At 41.3% G+C, this 14352-nt stretch overlaps 1 protein-coding gene across 1 annotated transcript in view; it reads right to left on the bottom strand.

Annotated features, from left to right (window-relative positions):
- LOC119456788 (serine-rich adhesin for platelets) overlaps positions 1-14352 on the bottom strand; it is an 88335-nt gene that overhangs the window by 11055 nt on the left and 62928 nt on the right. The window contains exons 14-15 of the mRNA XM_049669076.1: positions 5792-5815; positions 4810-4939 (exon numbers count right to left, since the gene is read on the bottom strand). Of these exons, the coding sequence (XP_049525033.1) occupies positions 4810-4939; positions 5792-5815 (154 nt within the window). The remainder of the gene's footprint in view (positions 1-4809; positions 4940-5791; positions 5816-14352) is intronic.

A 14352-nucleotide genomic window follows, 5' to 3' on the forward strand; every position in this document is an offset into this window, starting at 1 on the left:
TGTTACCTTTGGTGGTTGAATACCATAATTCCTGGAATCAATACTGCATAACTAAGGTGCAGCATTTTCAGTTTATTATTTTCCCATAAGTTGGTGTACTCTTTTCTGTTTATATTTCCCCCGAAAACTAGGTTCTCTTTCTATGAATATATTTTTGCAGATGAACTATCAACAGATATTTTTCATTGAAATTATGGTTCACTAATTTTGTTGACACTCTGAAACATGCTGGATGGCTACAGATGTTGCTCTTCAACACTGTAGTTGCATGCAATACTGAGAATAACAGTTTTTTGAGTAGCAGTCTAGCAAACATTCAATGACATACTGCAATATGACTATGGATACAGTTATTAAGAGTGAATGTTTTCTGACACTAAACACAAATAGAATGAACATATTTGCAGCATTATGTGGGTACAGAGCTCCAACAAATAATACAGGGAAAAATGGCTCGGTAGATACGACCTCGTGTTACCATCAGTGAACTTTACCAGTTCATCCACTGAAGTGGCTGCAGCGAAAATATTGCAGAAACCCGAGCCAGGGTTGCCTCTACCTTTCTGAATACCCATAAGCAAGAATATTAAAAAATTATGATATTTGAATGGTAACTATAATTGTGTGATAGTACAGAAAGAATAGTGTGGATTAGATAAATACGTCCGACGTTTTCTTCTTTGTGATGTACGCAACTTCCTTTCTGCATGGTATTACTATGCATGTTGTGGAATTCGAACTATGCACACCCTTGCAATTTTTTTTATTGCGATAGCAATTATATGGACACTTCAACCGGATTTCTGCTGTCGCCGTCGTCGTCGCCGTCGCTGTCGCCGTCGCTGTCGCCGTCGCCGTGAGGTTCCCTATAGATAAAATCTTCACCGCGCGCGTATGCCCGAGCGGAAGCGTGCGGGGACACTTCAACCGGATTTCTGCTGTCGCCGTCGTCGTCGCCGTCGCTGTCGCCGTCGCCGTGAGGTTCCCTATCACGCGCTATCACGGAGAGCGAACGCACTCAATCACCCACGCGCAAGCAAGGAAGCGGGAAGCCAGCGCCGGAGGGAGCGCTGGGGGGGGGGGCGCACTTCTACTCTGCCAACAACCGCGCGCTCGTCGCTCGTCTGCACCGTCTCTTATCTCCACACGGCTCTGACCTTTATGCGCCGTGCATTCGCCGCTCAGTTTCCGTTGAAGCGATAGACCGCACGTATCTTCGCCCGCTGCGGCGTATGGGCTCGCTGCCAGCATTTTGACTGTCGTTGTCTGCAGTCATTCAGTGTGATCTATTCATGTTTGTTTGTGCGCGCTCACACCACGCTTGTTCATTCAGTTAGTAATAGTCGGGCCACATTTTCCAACACACGCTACACATGCAATGCTGCCCGGATCGGCAGTGCAGCACTACAGTTGTGTCCCTTCGCACGCGCTGCCCACGGGAAGCGCTTCTCATCTACACCACCGTTTCACACGCGCCTTCTCGTGGTCATCGAGTCTCTCTTCATGTCAGTCTACTTACGCCGCAGCACACCTGCTTACTTAATCAGCTCATGTTTACTACAATTCATATTGCTACCAAAGCCGCTCACCTTACTTCGTATGACATTGCTATGTTGCTATCGCATTCATTGCTTCGCCCTTAGGGCGGAACTGTGACATTTTTTTAGCAATGACGCACGAGCATTGACTGAAGGCTGCCTTCTAGCGGCAAAGAGTACTCCTGAACCGAACAGCACCGCAGATGGCATTGAACTGGAAATCATCTTGCATGCCCACGCATATAGTTGCCGATCCCACCGCTCTTCCCAACTACCAGTCCACTGACATGCCTTGTGGTCGACACTAGCATGATGTTATTATAAAATTGTAAAGGTGTTCATAGGCAGACTTTGGCACTCTCAGCCTTCCCTGTCTAAGTAGGCAAGATTTATTTAGTTAGAACGTATAGCTTTATGAAAGTTTTATTCGCACTTCTTTGGTAAAAAGTGTGTGCTATTTTTCTGAGGTGGTCCAACATTTTACTCTAAAGGGTAGTTAAAGGAGCTAGTAAGTTCATTCTTCGAGGTTTGGAGCAGCAGAAAATTGTAGAACACGTACAGAGAAAGGAACGTCTGTGTCTGTGTTCTACAATTTTCTAATTCAATAAAAAAAAGAAACATTTTATTATTTGAATATATTTCTTTCAGAGAATCTTGGTGCAACATTGTTTATTTTCACTGTTTTTGTGTCAGCAAGGTGAAGTAGCGTTGTGGTCAGTGTAACATGTTTTTAGAGCTTGTGAAAACAGGGACATTTTTTTGTTTCTGGTGTTCAGTAACACACCGCTCAAACACCTATCTGACTGACATGACTGCAACGTTGCATTTGAGATGACTTTCAAACCTGAAGTCTTCTTACACCATTTTAAAATTCAGTTTTTGTGTAAATCAATATCATGGCTGCAGGTGACGGGGCCGGTGCTGTTTAAAGGCTTTTTGTTTTTCAGGCTCAATGACTTATGTTCAAGGTTCTGCCTGGGGATTAATCAACTCCGAGTCCAAAACTTCTACTACAACTGATGTCTAGAGCAAAATGATCCAGCGCCGCCTATGAGATTTGAGACATCTAATTTTCCCTGTACATTTGCAGTGCTGCTATATACCTAGGGCATTTGGTGGCCGTGAATCCTGTGGGCTACTGTGCAAACTATGTGGCGTTGTCGCTGCAACATCGCTGTTGGCAGTGATGTTGTTGATGCTTTCAACATTGCTTTCTACTAACCACCTTATTTTTAGAGCATCCTCTATTGTAGGTATGTGCCATGTTTGAGGCTTATCATCATCATTGTCATGTGCGCCTCCTTTGTGCTGCAGAAGCTGTTTTCACGAGCATGGCAACGAAGAACTGCACGCAAACACACCATCTTGTCAAGAACAATTTCTATGCAGTGCCACATAATGTAATCCTCGTCCACTACAATACAGCCTCCGAAATAAATGCACAAGCGCCACTGCTTTCAGAGTCTGTGTTGAGCACTGTTGTGGCGCAATAGCTCAGTGGTTAGCGTGCACTGCTTCACTGTCATTGGTTCAAACACCGGTGTTGGTGGTTGTGGAGAGGAGAAGGAAGAATAAATTTCAATAAAGAAATGAGCAGGCGAGAGTCTTCTCCATAGGCAGGCAGCATCCTCAGTCCAGGAATCCATGGGAGAGTTAGTTTTTGTTCACTCTGCGGCAATAGCAAAGTTGGGAATGACTAGGTGGCCTAACAATGCCAAAAATCGGCGTTGTGTGTCGTCAAGGATGAGAACGGTTGTCGTCAGCGTAGCAGAATGCACGGATGGGACGGATGGACAGACGGACAAGATAAACCCAATTTTGAGCACTGCTGTCGCAGTAAAATGATCACGTGTCCACCTCCTGCACATGTCAGAATCATTTCTAATGATTCCCGTTGTCCTTAAAGGGCATCTGAAACACTTCTCTAACTAATCATAGAATAGCCTCACTATTAAAGGGTGTCACCTTACAACCTCCTGCAGCACAAATTTTTCAAATCTTTCAAGTATAAGCCGAGTCAGACGTAGTTATCACACCGATGAGTGGCTTTCTCTCTCCTTTCATCTGCACTAGCATGCTGGAAGCTACACAGGGGAGGTAGGGCAAGGCTCTGTCCAAAATTTGAGCTTTTCAGCGGTGAGAGGGCTCGTCGCAGCATCCTGTGACAGCCGCAGCATCTACGCAACGCAGCACGCTGATGCTATCTCGGAGGCCAAACAGCTATGCCTGTTGTGTGTAGACTGGCAGTGCAAAGATGGAATGCATTTTCTGTCCCTGAGATCACGGACATAAATTTTTTTATATATTTACTTCAAAATTAGCAATAATAGTATTACTGAGAATGTTCTCGTGATCACGAAATCAGCCAATAACTGTTGGTGGGCTTTGCTGCTTGCGATGACATTTCGAAGGCGAGAGCAAGCGATTTCTCTCTTCTTGACATGATACTGTAAATTCCCTGCTGCATGCAATGCAATCATATTTAGCTCACCTGTCCATAGGAACCTCTTCTACAGATCAGTAACATTTTCTTACTATGTTTAAAAGTGCTTCAGGGCTCCTTTAAGAAAGCATGCTGTGCACTTGTATTATGTCTGTGCCACTTATGAAATGAAGCAGAAATCATCACACTTTACTGTCCTATGTATCAGGCAGTAGCTATCCTTAGCTTAGCGTGCACCTTGTGTTTGTGTCCTCATTAAAGGTATATTAACAGCAGTTGCCTACCAGGACCTCGACAGTAAAGATATCAGTCAATTTATTTGCTATTAACTTCTCTTTCCTGAAAAACTAGAAATGGGTGACAGCGTCAGTAACAGCTTTCTGTTTTTTTTTACCAAAAACCAATTTATAAAGCTTTATTGCCACTGATTGACCACATGAACAAGTTCTGACACTGTACATTATTCACTTTTTAGTACTATATTTTGGCATGTAAGGTTTCCGGTTGGCTACTATGAAAAATAACACATACCTGGGAATGTTGACTGTCATTGCAAATTAAAAACAGCCCATTAGACAACACAAAATGTCACTAGAAGGTGCAAGCACAAGGGATGTATAAATCTGTACCTTAATTTGCATTTCTTTTTTGAGAAACAATGATCCTCTAGCCAGCAAAGAAAGAGCATGTGCTGATTAAGACCTGCTTTATCTATACACAATTCACTCCTTTTTCATTAACTTCCAGAGGCAGAGCATCCACTTTCAACAATGTCAGTATAGGAAGACATCAAAAAAAGTGTCTTCCTGAATGAGATCAATGCCATACCTGATGACACCGTTCTCCTTTGCTTCGACGACAAGCAGTGACTTATCGCTCACATAGGTCCGGCTAGAGGCAGCACTGATTCCGGACCCATCGCTGATGCTGCTCCTTGTGCTACCATTGTTGCGAACGCCTGTTGACATAATAAAATGTTTATCTATAGTCCATCGTAAAGCAAGTTTCACCATTTTCTTAGGATTTAAATCTGAATACAACTTGACGTACACCATTAAGAACACCATCCACTTGTTTATTGCATTTCATTATCATACTTTCGTGCTTTGTTTTTCTGGAAATCATTTCCTGATTATTAGCACGTATGGCAGACTTTGTGGAACACCTTGGACGATTGCTATGTAGTCCTCTTACACAGATTACCCTCCGCAGTAGCCCAATGGCTATGCCATTGCATGTACAGCTGGGCTCGAGGTTGCGGGTTCGAATCCAGCCGCATTTTGATGAAGGCGACAAGCAAAAATGCTCGTGTGTTTAGATTTCTGTACCCGTGAAACCCCAGGTGGTCGAAATTATTCTAGAGTTCTCGACTGCTTGGTGCCTCAATCATGGTTATGGCACGTAAAACACTGGAATGTAATTTTTTCTTAAACAGACTGATTGACCTTGTGGCAACTAAGTAATTGAAAAGTCCATTTTGATTAGAAAACAAAACAAATTTTGACACGGCATTATTTCATATTAGTTCTGGACATTGAAATTCTTACCCACACACCCAAAAATATTACCTAAAAAAATTTTAATTCTACTCTACACTATATTGCGGCAACAGCATTGATCCTTTTACTTATGGCATTTATAATACTTTGTTGGAACTGAACAACTAGTTCCAGATAAGATGAGATTGAATTATACTTGTCAATGCTAGAGCTTAATTATTAACACCATTGACTTTATTAAAAATCAGAATAGGTTGCCTACAGTTTACATGGAAGAAAACAAAAGGAGATCAATAATTAAAGCAACTTACCTGGAACATCCAGGTGAGTATTTCCTATAGATAGAAAACAAACGAGAAGAAATAGCAAGTTAGCACAACATCGCAGCAAAAGAGTAAACATGGCTTATTTCTGGTGTTTTGCTCATAGAGGGGACAGAGAAATATATAGCAAGAGGAAAGCATTGGTTGTTGCAAGTAATTCATCAACCGACATCAGTCGAGGATAAACTGCTACGCAGAAATAATAATTGGAAACAAAGAAAAGATGACCATTTCATCACATAATCACCATGGCAACCTCTCCAAGGCTAAAAGTTCATAGAAAATACCGAACGAGCGAATTAAATCTTTGTTACCACTTGCAAGTAATGCTCTAATAACATTGATATACAGCCTTGCTTATTATTTGCAGCACATTTGCTCAATCTTGAATTAGCTGTGCATTTGCATTTTATATTAACCACATGCTCTGTAAGTAGATAAAACAGCAAACAGTAGCTGTTCTATTTTGTATCAATACTAAATCGTTTAATACTGAATGCAATAGTGCATTATGTTATCGTAATATTTTTGAGAGAGTGATGCAAAAATTATATGAAATTCATGTGAACTTAGTGAAAATATAATACGGAAATGAAATAGATTATTGAATTTTCCATTAAAATGTTCCAGTATGGATATCAGGCCCATCAAAAAGCATGTACTTTTAGAAGTTTAGTGAAGCAAATGGTTCCTTAAGATATGAGAAGAATGATGAAGGTTGCTGCCCATCAACAATGATCCTCTGCACTCAGTCATTCCAAGGGAAGCATGAGAACTTTCAGCTTTCTTCATATGACCTTGGCGGGTAGTAGGATGCTGGGGGCACAAACATGCAAGGGCATGGTTGCTGCTGTTAATTCATCTCGTGTGTTGATAGTGCAGAGTGATATTGCTAGTCTATTATTCTCATGTAGCCAATTGCACTGCTCAGAGTACTTTATTTCTTGCTCGCATAAAGACCTTTCCATAGATGTCACATCTTATTGCATTAGCACACTAGGTCTCTCAGAGGCATAGCAGTAGAGAAGGATGCCAAAGGGCAATATCACGCAAGCATCTCGCTTTCTGAATGTTCGCTTCACTTGAGTCACTCAGTAGGCGGTGCTCCATTTGCGCTCCCGCCTCGCCGCACTGACAGCCCCCTACAAAAGCACGGTGCCAGCGAATCACCAGAGCACAAGCAAACATTAAAAAGTGAGATGTCACCATAGCACATCACAGATTCTTAGAATATCAAAGCATTTTTTTTTTGGTTATGCAACTTCAATGGGCAGATGAATCTGGGTAAATAATTGACAGTCTTATTATCTCCCATTTATTCAATGCACTGGTTTGGAAGCACGCACTATGATTATGAACACTTAATACGTGCCAAATGATACGTTGTGGAGGAAATCGGTACCACTATATGCCAAATCAGTGCTGTGAAAATATTCAATGTAGAGGAAGTTTCACAGATGGAAAAAATTATCATCCATTGGACTTTAGCACAAAGCTACAAAGGAAACCTATATGGGTTTCCCAGAAGGAAAGTTTTGCAGTTGAAGAAACATTTGTCCTGCTTTGGAGGTCAAATTGGGAACCAATGCTTCGCTGGGGAAGTTGCTCTACCCTTTGAGCTAACCAGGAGGCAAGTAGATCGCAGGGCAAGGCCAAATTAATCGACAACTCAAAGCAACACTAAATATGGCCAATTCAGTTTTATAGAAATCCACAAAGTGGAGGCAATTTCATGGAAGAGAAATATTGTCATGCACCTGACAGTAGCATATGAAGCTACAAAGAAATACCACTATATATTGCACAAGAGCGCTGATAAGTGTGCCACAACACTAACTAAAGGTTGAGGTCAACATTTTTGTTTCGGTACAGTCAGTGTCCATATCAGGTATACGAGCAGGTCAGTCAAAAAGCAATGATAACAAGGTCAAGCAAGAAGTAGAGGCCTGTAGTGAAGCTCAGAGGCGCTTACTGTAGGACTAGTTAGTTTAAGTGTTATTCAAGAGCTGAGCGTGGAACCATGTGCGAGAAAAAGGAACACAATAGCGATCTTTAGTCATCTGGGGCCCTGAATGATTCCTGAACAGCACTGGAAATCTTCAATTTCCTGCAAGCACTTTCTCATAGGCAACAGTGCCAAAACCTGGGGCTCGATGCTTGCCAACTTAATTCTATGGCCATAATGCATGTGTCAAAGCAGAAGCTGTTGGCTGCTAGAAACCCTGTGGGAGCTGTCGCATGGTACTCTTTTGGTTGACACTGCCTCGCACCATGTTCTGTGTGTCACATCATGCAAGCCATCTATCAAATCAAAAACAAAACATACAGAGAGACAAGATTGCAAGGAGGTTATTTCAAGAATGCTTTGATGATGTTTGATTATGATAAACTCTTCCCTGCAACCCACAATGCTTTCTTTGTACAGACTCAGGGGGTGAGGATAAATGACGAGCGCTGGGTGAGGTTATACCAGTGTTATTGGAGGCACACACCCAGCTCAAGCGAGAACGTGGAGACAAATATTGCAATTAAGAAAGCTTAATTGCTTCATATATCTGTCGCTGAATATGTCTCTAGACTCAAATGTACCATGGGCCCTCTATACATGTATATATATATATATATATATATATATATATATATATATATATAACACTGAAGTGAATGTACATCATGGCAGCACTAAAGAGACAGGAGAGATGATCATGTCACCTTTTAATGGTGCTTTTAATGGTGCTAATAGGTGCTTAGAAAGAACTAGCCCAATAGGACTGGATTACCTTTTTTGCAACCTTGACATGATTCTATGACATCAAGGTAGACAAAAACAGCCTGGCAATGGCAATGCACAGCAGTGCACTTTTACAGTGGCAAGCAGTCATCTGAATCTGTCTGGATGTTTACACGCTTCAGTAAATTTAGTCGCAATAACGTGCCTGGCAACTTGTTAATGCTTGTGAATGTGCCTTAGGCTCACCCCATTTCTTCACATGCGAAACTATAGTTAGAGCAGTGGTAACATTGATGACTACAGTGGCAGCGTTCACAAGTCAGTGAAAAGCCAACATTGCACACAGACTTCCAGTGGTGGTACAGCTTCATGGTTGTGCCCACGTTTTAGTGCTGTGCGGTTATGACTCACATATTTTCCTACCCAAAACATTCTATGACTGCACACGAATGTGAACGCGCTTAAAGGTTACAGTATTAGGTTTTCATGGCACACAGAAACGGTGACAGTAGGTGTAGGTTGAGCAGTGTCCTCTCTAGTCGAGCACAAAGGCTCCATACTGAAAGTGTGATGCAGCGATTGCTGTTGGAAAGAAATTACCACTGCCAATGGCTGTCTTGATAGCTATAGGCAAACTTTTCTTGTAAGAGAAGAAGAAAAAAAGAAAAGGTGAGATTAATTAAACTTTCTGCCGATCGGTGTGAGCCAAAGAATTAGTGCCATACCCTGCTTTATCAGAGGATTGCTCAATATTTCGTCTGGCTGCTCTGTAATTTCTCATGTTCAGTTCTGGAGTTCACAGCTGATCTGACAATTATGAGCCAGAGAAGCAGAGTGAATAGCTGAAAATACTAGTATCAGTTTCTTTAGGCACATTTGGCTCAGCATGTTCTTGTTTTATTTCACCCTCGGGAGAGGGAAACACATCTTCAGCTAACACAAAACAAGGTAGCGACATGGAGGCAGTAACTGTCATCCAATCATCAACAAATATAGAAAAATGAAAAAAAAAGAAAGAGTGCTGCAAATCGTTCAGCATCAGAACAAACAGTTCAAAAATCTGCTTTATAGGCAGACCATAATACAGTAGAGACAAGTTAGGCATCGACAGAAATACCAGAAAGGAAAGTATTCTCTGTGTTTTTTATATCGCTACTCTATGGCTCTCACAATACTGGCAGCTGCATCTGACACATGCCTCACGTTCCCCTTTACGTATCCTCAAAACACTACATAAGCAAGAAATTAAGGTTTGTAAAATCTTGTCATATTTCACACAGTGAATAATATAATGCTCTGAGTTACCTATGACAACAGCAATAAGTTAGAAAAATTGGTGCCTGCTACAAAACCAGTGCTCAATGAACTGAAATTCCAATAATGGCATACAAATGTGATAGTTTTCACAGACACCAGTCTTGGGTGCAAAAATAAAGGTGGCTACTGATACTACAGTCTACTATACTAACACCTTTGATCTGCCTTCTGCTTACAAATACAGATTTTGGAAAGTGATAGTTTGTAGATAATCATTGCAGTTTGGGCAAGAAAGAGTAAGTAAGCTAACCGTACACCTCAAAATGTGTTCAGTGAGTGCATTGTGCAAGTTTGAAGTGTGCAGGAAGTTATGTGTGCCCAAGGCTGAGTACATACACTCAGTGAAGAAATGTGTGATCCAAGAAAGTTTAGGCCTTACCTTTTATGCAACAACATCTCAGAAATGCATGCGGAGTCAAAAAATGCAATAGTCATTAATTTGGAGATGCAGACGATTATCAATAATGCGCATTAAGTTGAAAAATGAACAGGCCTTCTGCATAAATATCAAAGGCTTTTATGTACCCCTGTGAGGTGACATGACAGAATACATTGTAAACTAAACAATGCACAGAAACAGTGAAAGCTGCAAGTTAGAAATATCAGCATAACTAAGTGAAGAATAAATGAAATGCAAGTACAAATTGTGGGAATTTTTTTAAGATTATCTTTAGCCAAGTTTCTGAAATATTAGGATGATCATGTAGAAGAGCGTTTTGAAAAAGATAAAGAAAGGATGTTGCTGTTTATAATGTGAACAAGAATAGTTTCTGCAGGCATGTCTATTAAAGGTGCCCTGAAACACTTTTTTAACTAATCATAGAATGACCTCACTATCAAAGAAAGTTGTCTCACGAATCTCATGCAGCAAACATTTTTCGCATCTTTCAAATATAAATGGAGTTATCACACCAATACGCCGCTTTATCTCTCTTTTCATCTGCCCTAGTGCACTGGAAACTATGCAGCAGAGAAGCCAAGAGGACAAAGCTCTGGCTATAAGTTGAGAGTAGCGACAGCGAAAGGGGTTATCACGGCACCCCATGGCGGCCACGGTAGACTGTGCTTCGCAGCATGCCGCTGCCATCTTGGAGGCCATGTGCACCTGACACAGCTAGGCGCAGTGCAAAGATGAAATGGTTCTTCTGTCTTTCTGACATCCCAGACACATATATTTTTCATTTACTTAACTTAAAATTAACAATTATGTGTCATTGAGAATGCTCTCGCGATACGAAATCGGCCAGTAGCGTTGGTGGGCCAGCTGCTCTAGACGATGCTGCATGACGCCATCGCAGAAGCGAGAGCAAGCAATTTCTTGCTGTTTTTGACACGAGGTTGTAAATTCCCTGCTGCATGCAGTGCAGTATATTATTTTGCTCCCATGTTCACAGCAGCCTTTACGACAGATCGACAACGTTTTCTTACTATGTTCAAAAAGTGTTTTAGGGCACCTTCAAAAAGCAATCAAGATACGGCCCTCATTGCATCAAGGCAGGTGTTTGTTTTGCGACAAAATAATTCACCAATTTACTGTTCATAAGCTTTCAGCCATTTTCAGGAGAATGTCATTTAGCTAACAAGGTGTTCAAGGCTGTAAATGGCCATAGAATTTGCTCATATGTACCACTTCCACAGAAGTCAGAATGAAGTTGTCCGAATGCATGCACATAGGTCTAAACCAATGCAGAAAAAAAAAAAGAAAAAAAAATGCTGTTACATGATGCACCAGAGTGCACAACTCCTTCGCATTTTCTCTTTATATCTCCCCCAGCTACAAAATTCTTCATGACCTACAAAACATGGGCCTACAGTGAATCCTTGTCACAGGATTATGTTTACCAGAATGCCAGCTAAATTCCCCAAGCATAAGATAATTGTTAAATGCCTTTAAGGTAGTGGAAAAGGTGCACTAAAGCTTAGGTGCGAAAGCTCCTAGAAAGATGAAAGAGCAGGAACTATGTTGAGGTAATGAAAAACACCTAGTTCTATGTGACATGACTATTTCACCTGGCAATATTTAAAGACTAGACCCTATCTCAGTAATTCCCATCAGCAGTATGGAAGCTACAGCTTTAACCAATAGTGAATTCGTGTATGGATTAGCTCTGGTTCTTGCTTGCTCAGTGTTTTCACCTGACACTCAATTGCAAGTAGATCAAACAAAAACATTACAGTCAAGCGTCATTAATAATGAAGTTGAATTCGACAAAAAAATACCTTTGTTATATACGATATTCATCTTAGCACATGTTCTTTGCCCTGTAAATATCAGTGAAAAAGTTTATATTTACTTCATTATATATAATAATTTGTTTTATCTGAGTGAGTAAAACTTTATTACACAGGATAGCTCTCTGGCCTAGGGAGAGGGAGTGTGAATAAGGGTAGGATAGGTGAAAAAATAATATGTAAATAAAATCAAACGAAAAATTCGAGTGGCGGCCTTGCAGTTTGGCTTCACACTCAAAGTGCCACAATGACAATAACGTGCACCAGATGTCAGTCTGAGCAGTCGGCCTAATCCATTGATCCAGACTGTGGGTGACGAGCCCTCTGTGTTTTTTATTAGACAGTTTTAGTTTAGCGTTAGCGTAATAGCGGGGTTACGGGAAATAGTGTTACCGTTCCGCAAACGAACTTTGTAGAAAGAGTTTTAGTATAGCGTGATAGCGTAGTTTACGTGCGGGATGCTATTCCATTACGCTTTGAATTTCGCATACATAGGGCACCTAAGTCTATGTGTGTGTGCGTCCGGAAAGTGCGAGAGGCAGCGCAATGGAAGCCAGGAGCGCGTTGTATTTTTACTTGCCATGTGTGCCGATCTGCAGCGAAACAGACAAGCAGTACAAGCTGTCTACCAGAGCCTCCGAAATCCTCCCATCTCAGAGGCCATATGCCGTTGTCGTGCCTATCTCCCGACTTTATCGACAGGTGGCGCTCACATCTCGGAGAAAAATTTTTTCGTTAGGCTTAGGCGCGTTCGAAACGAGAAGCGATCTCGAAAACTCTGCTAAATTATCCATAAAAACATATTGTCGATCCTGCCTGAAGGTAAGTGAAAGCCATTTACGCAGTCATTTCCTACCAACGAAGTGAATTATTCAACAGCAACTCCAAATTCAGTTCGAAGCGGGCGGCCGGGACCGCCGCCATGTTTTACGTACACTACGTAAACACGCTAACACGATAACGTTAACTCTGAGAAATAGCGTGCGCACGGTAAACGGTATGTCTCGTTTAGCATTCTGCGCATGCGCATTTCGATCCTGCTATTCCGGTACGCCCACTATTCCGGTAACCATGCTAAACTAAAACTGTCTAATGTCTCTCGTGTTATCGATGTTTGACTGTAATCACTATGCCATCAGTGCTATATTATTATAAGTCATAAAGCCATAACAATATGTAAGAATAAGTGCATTAAATAATATGATGTACAAATGACTGTTAGCAGACAGAATAATTTACATAGTTGAGTGCCCTGTTTGTACATGCATCCTGATATACTTTGACACTGCTCGTACTCGAGCTTCCATCGTATGGACAGAGATTGACCACACCCTGTTCTCAACATGAGAAGGGTCAAAGGGAGAAACAAGGCAAAGTGAAAGCATGCTAAAAAGAAACAGCAGGCCTTAAACATAAAACGCTGTCTGTGTAATGCATAAAAATACTTCCCACCATCAGTAGGCAGGTCATGACCATATCAAGTAGTATTACACAAAAAGATGCTTTTCATGAATGGTACTGTTTTCCAGAGTGGTAGAACCCACTGGTGCCACTTCATTACACTGTGTAGCTTTGGCAGTACTGAAGGGAACTACTGAGATGGAATGTATGTCAAAAGAGGTCGCAGTTCAAGAAATGTGCAGTGGTGAAAAAAGTAGGGAGAAAAGTGATTTATACCGTTACGCTGCAGACTGCAAGAGCGAAAGAGAGAAAGACAAAGAGTGACAGGGGAAACGAGAACGAGAGAGATGTGTGCAAGAAAGCAGTTTTGTGCTGCAGTGCTGCTTAAACAAATAATCGTGAAATGCGCTGGCCACAATTCACAAAGCACATACAGAAGCAAGTGTTTATGTGTACAGGTGATTTGCTTTACTTAGAGGGTTTTGCAAAGATTGACTATCCATCTTTCTGTTTTCAGTTTTTACAAAGCACGGTGGGTTCTTGCTTATTAAGCTATGTCACGAAATTACAGGCAAAAGATTAATACTTTGACCAAATGATGCTCATTCGTTTGTACCTTCGATGACTACATACTGTATTTGTGTCTTAGATGCCCTCTGGTATCGCAGGAGCAAATGAAAACTCATCACTATAACTCACATACCTTGCACTAGCCTATGGAAACTGACATTTGAGGCTGAAATTGAAAATGTACACATGACCACTTTATTTAGAGAAGTTGCAGAGCAAATACAGGTTGCTATATAAAATTAAATTATGAAATAGTTGAGGCCTGCAGAGGATTCACCGAAGTCAATATATTTAATGT

Source organism: Dermacentor silvarum, chromosome 6 (assembly GCF_013339745.2).
Source record: "Dermacentor silvarum isolate Dsil-2018 chromosome 6, BIME_Dsil_1.4, whole genome shotgun sequence".
In the NCBI taxonomy this organism is placed as follows: domain Eukaryota; kingdom Metazoa; phylum Arthropoda; class Arachnida; order Ixodida; family Ixodidae; genus Dermacentor; species Dermacentor silvarum.